Here is a 5000-nt window from a genome sequence, read left to right as displayed (position 1 = left end):
CATGAAAGAGATTAGGGAGGTATAATTATTTGGCTAAAATCAGAAATAGCTGAATACATTACTACAATCAAAAAAGAAGAATCACATATCTGGCTTAGAATCTACAAAAAAACTAACACAGACAACAAATGACATATTCCTCTGTGCTCTACATTCCCCCCTCTGAATCTCCTTATTATAATGAAGAGATGTTTGATACTCTCCACAGTCAGATCATCTACTTTCAGGCCCAGGGTAAAGTGTTGATCTGTGGAGACCTAAATGCCAAGACAGGATCCTTAGCTGACTACAACTCAGATGAAGCCAATAACCATATATTTCACAACAGTTACCCATTTAATATGGTAAACTTTGCCCGTAATACTTTTGACAAGTCAGTCAATAAAAATGGGAAATTGCTCATGGAGCTCTGTAAAAGCCTTGGTTTGTACCTGCTCAATGGTAGGGTGCAAGGGGACTCGTTAGGGAGATATACCTACAGCTCATCACTGCTCAACGGTTGATTACATGATTACAGATTTGGACCTATTCATTTTCAAAGCATTCACAGTCAAATCACTAACACCGCTGTCTGATCACAGTCAAATGACTGTGTGTCTTAAAATGAGTGAAAATACCAACACACACACAAGGCCCAGTCTGCTGTATAGCACTAGAGAAACATACAGATGGGCCCATTACAGCAAAGAAGAGTACAGTACCTGAAAGCTTTTTGTCAACTTAAATTAGGTTCTGAAATAGAAACATTTTAGCTAATACTTACCTGCATAGTAAAGAGGGTGTAAACCATGCAGCCGAGGATCGAAACAACATATCCTATTACCTGTCAACCATTCCTAGCCTTAAAACTACCATATTATATATTACTAGGAGAGGAAGAAAAGAGTGCAAGAGTTGCAGCAGGATACATAGATGCTTGCCACAGAAAAAGGAGTCACTTCATCAGTGAAGCACACACAACAAACCAACAATGACAGTGTGATGCCAAGTAAAGAATAGATCATGTGTATAATGGTTTTAGTTGGGTTATATATTGTAGGTGTGTAATGATGTTGTGCAGTGGTGGTAAAGAGGCCAACAGATGATAACCCAACTTGAGGATGAGAGAAGGCACCACAATCTTGCAACTTATTTGCAATGTTTGTGTGTAACAACACCTTGGTTAATAGATCTGAAACTTTCCTTAAAGGAACACTTCACCGTTTTTTCATATTAAACTACATTATTCCCTTAATTAAGACGAGTTGATACATACCTCTCACGTTTCAATGCGTGCACTCACTGGCTCTGGCGTGCCGTGCAACTTAGCTAGCCCAGTAACAGCTCATTCATTAGGATCCAAACTAGGGTTGCCACACGTTCTGGTTTTCCCGAGATTGTTCTCTTTTTTTAATGTCTGCCCCGGAAAGTTGATAATCTTTCCCGGAACACAAAATGTCCCAGATTTTTGGTGCAAAGACACTTCTACTTCTTCTTAAATATTTCCTAGTTTCACTTCTAATAAAATCTACATTCTGCTCATGAAATCATAGGCTGCTATTTTTCCTTTATACGGTATGCTGAACCAGCTGTCGGAGGCAGACACAAAATGTGACACACTATCAAATTCACTGATAGCAACTCAGTACCTGGTCTTGTGGTACTCACTCTAGTTTCTCAAGTTTACAGTTGGGATCCTTTTTGTGCGTGCGTGAGTGCGTGCTTGCGTGCGTGTATGTGTGTGTGTGTCTGTGAGTGTGAGTGTGTGTGTGTGAGAGAGAGATTAAGAAGAAAAGGCAGAAAGATAAGATGTGTTTAAAGCATCGTTAACTGATATCATGTAAATGAAGAAAAATGTGTGTTTTTGTGTAAAGTTTTAAAATTAACTGCCAAATTCACTGATAGCAACTCAGTATTTGGTCTTGTGGTATTCACCCTAGTATCTCCAGTTTACAGTTGGGATCCTCCAGAAGAGAAGAAAGATGCTTCACTCCTGAGTCTGTTGCTTTACTCCCCTCCAGACACAGCTCTCTCAGTGCTGTGCTCAGTTTGATCTCACTGCTTTTACTCATGAATTAACAGTAACCCTGTACATGTGAATAAGTGCATGGTGTGTGTGTGTGTGTGTGTGTGTGTGTGTGTGTGTGGTGTTGAGAGAGCGAGAGAGAGATCAGGAAGAAAAAGCAGAGATCAAAAGTGTTTAAAGAAATGTTAACTGATTACATTTGAAATAGTAACCCTTTATATGTGCATAAGTGTTGTGAGTAATGTGTGTGTGTGTGTGTGTGTGTGTGTGTGTGTGTGTGTGTGTGTGTGTGTGTGTGTGTGTGTGTATGTGTGTGTGTGTGTGAGAGAGAGACCAAGGGTATCAAGAAGAAAAGGCAGAGATACAAGAAGTGTTTGAAGTACTGTTAACCAATTTCATCTGAATGAAGGAAAACGTGTCTTTCAGTAATTCAATGTCAGATTCACTGAAAGCATTTCAGCATTTGGTCTTGTGACACTCACTCTAGTGTCTCCAGTTTACAGTTGGGATCCTCCAGAAGAGAAGAAAGATGCTTCACTCCTGAGTCTGTTGCTTTACTCCCCATCAGCCACAACTTTCTCACGTGTGAGGGGTTTGATTTCAGTGCTGATACAAGAGCTGTGAAGCCTTCCTCTCCAATGCTGCAGTTCTGCAGGCTGTAAAGAGAAGAAGGAGAAATACTTAATCTTAATTTCCATAACAACCCAATGTGGGTTGTGTGTGTGTGTGTGTGTGTGTGTGTGTGTGTGAGTGTGTGTGTGTGTCTGTGTGTGTGTGTGTGTGTGTGTGTGTGTGTGTGTGTGTGTGTGTGTGTGTCTGTGTGTGTGTGTGTGTGTGTGCGCGTGTGTCTGTGTGTGTGTGTGTGTGTGTGTGTGTGTGTGTGTGTGTGTGTGTGTGTGTGTGTGTGTCTGTGTGTGAACCAATACATGATCATGTAGCGCTTGCGTAGCTGCAGCGTAGTTTTGCCGGGTATACTTAATACGTCATTCATTCATTACCTTCGACCAATCACCAGGCTACATTGGCTTTATTAATGACTCTGCCCAGGCACCTGCCTTGTTGCTTTCAGGTGCCGATTTTCGATGTTCCCACCCTCCCTCCCTATTCACCACCAGGTCGGTCCTCGTCCAGTTGTCCAGGGGGTAGGCTTCGCCCCTGCTTCTCGTTCCGGCAGGATTTGCCAGGGTCCGCACGCTCAGTGACCTGGACCTAGGACGGGGCCTACGCCAAAGACTCTCATTGTTGCTAATTTCTATCCTGATTAAAACCTTTGTTAACTTCAGTTATGTCTCTGAGTATTCCTGGCTGAAAGACTTTCACTCACTGAAGCTGGAGTTTTCCCACCTGTGTGTGTGTGTAGTGTGTGTATGTATGAGTGTGTGTGTGTGGGTGTGGTATGTGTGGGTGTGAGAGAGAGGACAACTCAGGGCCAGATGTACGTATTTTTGCAAATGCAGCATTATCATTATTAAGACAGGAACTGCACATTATCTTAACATATTAGTTACTCACAATAACAAACGCAGTTGAATAAAGTTACAGTAACAGATGACAACATTGAAAAGATTCAATTGTTAAGTGATCATGAAATAATACAATGCATGATGTCAACAAGCAGGAAGATAATGAAGAACAGCAGTTCTACGGCAACACTTTATGGTACATTCATTATCATGAATTCATGCATAAATTAATTCATGATTTCTGCATTACTTCATTCCCTAATATGAATCATCAGAAATTGACAAGTGCCTCTTATCTATGACCTCATGCATGACAACACATCAGCTAAAGTGTTAGGTAAGATAGGTACATCATTATGATTTATTATTTCTTAAGCATGGTCATCGTGATTACATGAATTTAAGGTTAGCTGCTCATGAGTTCATCATGTCTGTGGCCCCTCAACTAAAGTGGTGAATAATGGCATGTTCAGAGAACTGCAAAGTTGTGTTCAAATCAGAATTTGAGCAGCGATTACCAGTTTTAGGCAGAAAAGAAATAATCATGATCATGCTTAATAAATCATTATTGATAATGATGTGCCCTCTGTACCTAAAGCTTTAGTTGATGTGCTGTTCATGTATGAGGTCACAAATGACAGACTATGAACTCATGTCAATTCCTGATGAGTCAAAGAAGTAATGCATAAATCCTGAATTAATTCATGCATGAATTCATGATAATTCATGTACCCTTACCATAAAGTGTTACCCAAATGTAGGCACACAATGTGCTTTCATGGGCAGTTTTAGTACATACAGGGGAATACATAATTAATTATATTTTACACTTCTCCTCACATCTTTTGATCCATTTCCTCCTGAGTACTTTTGCATGAGACGCAAAAGCTCCCACAACAGGCCGTCTGCTTTTACCTTAGTGTGACCTGTTTGTGCATGCCTCGCCATCTTTTTACCTACACGTTGCGAAACAAATACGCCTGAAGTGGGCTCAAAAGCGTTAGAACATCTGGCTCTCAGTGTTTGGCCTTGTGATACTCACTCTAGCTCCTCCAGTTTACAGTTGGGATCCTCCAGAAGAGAAGAAAGATGCTTCACTCCTGAGTCTGTTGCTTTACTCCCTCCCAGCCACAGCTCTCTCATGTGTGAGGGGTTTGATCTCAGTGCTGATGCAAGAGCTGTGAAACCTTCCTCTCCAATGCTGCAGTTTGTCAGGCTGTACAGAGAAGTAGGAGAAATACTTCATCTTAATTTATACTCATGAGTAAACAGTAAACTTTTACATGTGAATAAGTGATATGTACTGTATGTAGAGAGAGAGTGTGTGTGTGTGTGTGTGTGTGTGTGTGTGTGTGTGTGTGTGTGTGTGTGTGTGAGTGTGAGAGAGAGAGAGTGTGTCTGAGAAAGAAAGAGATCAAGAGAAAAGGCAGAGAGATAAGACATTGTAAGGATCCCAATTCTCAGGCTGATGACATTTCTTTCAATCATAATGTGGACTCTTGATTAGCTATGAAAAATACAGCAACTTTGAG

At 40.9% G+C, this 5000-nt stretch overlaps 1 protein-coding gene across 1 annotated transcript in view; it reads right to left on the bottom strand.

The window, feature by feature from the left end:
• LOC134082698 (uncharacterized) overlaps window positions 1-5000 on the bottom strand; it is a 38375-nt gene that overhangs the window by 7830 nt on the left and 25545 nt on the right. The window contains exons 10-11 of the mRNA XM_062538609.1: window positions 4511-4684; window positions 2488-2661 (exon numbers count right to left, since the gene is read on the bottom strand). Of these exons, the coding sequence (XP_062394593.1) occupies window positions 2488-2661; window positions 4511-4684 (348 nt within the window). The remainder of the gene's footprint in view (window positions 1-2487; window positions 2662-4510; window positions 4685-5000) is intronic.

The sequence above is a fragment of the Sardina pilchardus genome, chromosome 1 (genome assembly GCF_963854185.1).
Source record: "Sardina pilchardus chromosome 1, fSarPil1.1, whole genome shotgun sequence".
Classification (NCBI taxonomy): domain Eukaryota; kingdom Metazoa; phylum Chordata; class Actinopteri; order Clupeiformes; family Clupeidae; genus Sardina; species Sardina pilchardus.
The sequence above is the reverse complement of the archived record's forward strand: the minus strand, read 5'-3'. Positions and strand labels throughout refer to the sequence as shown.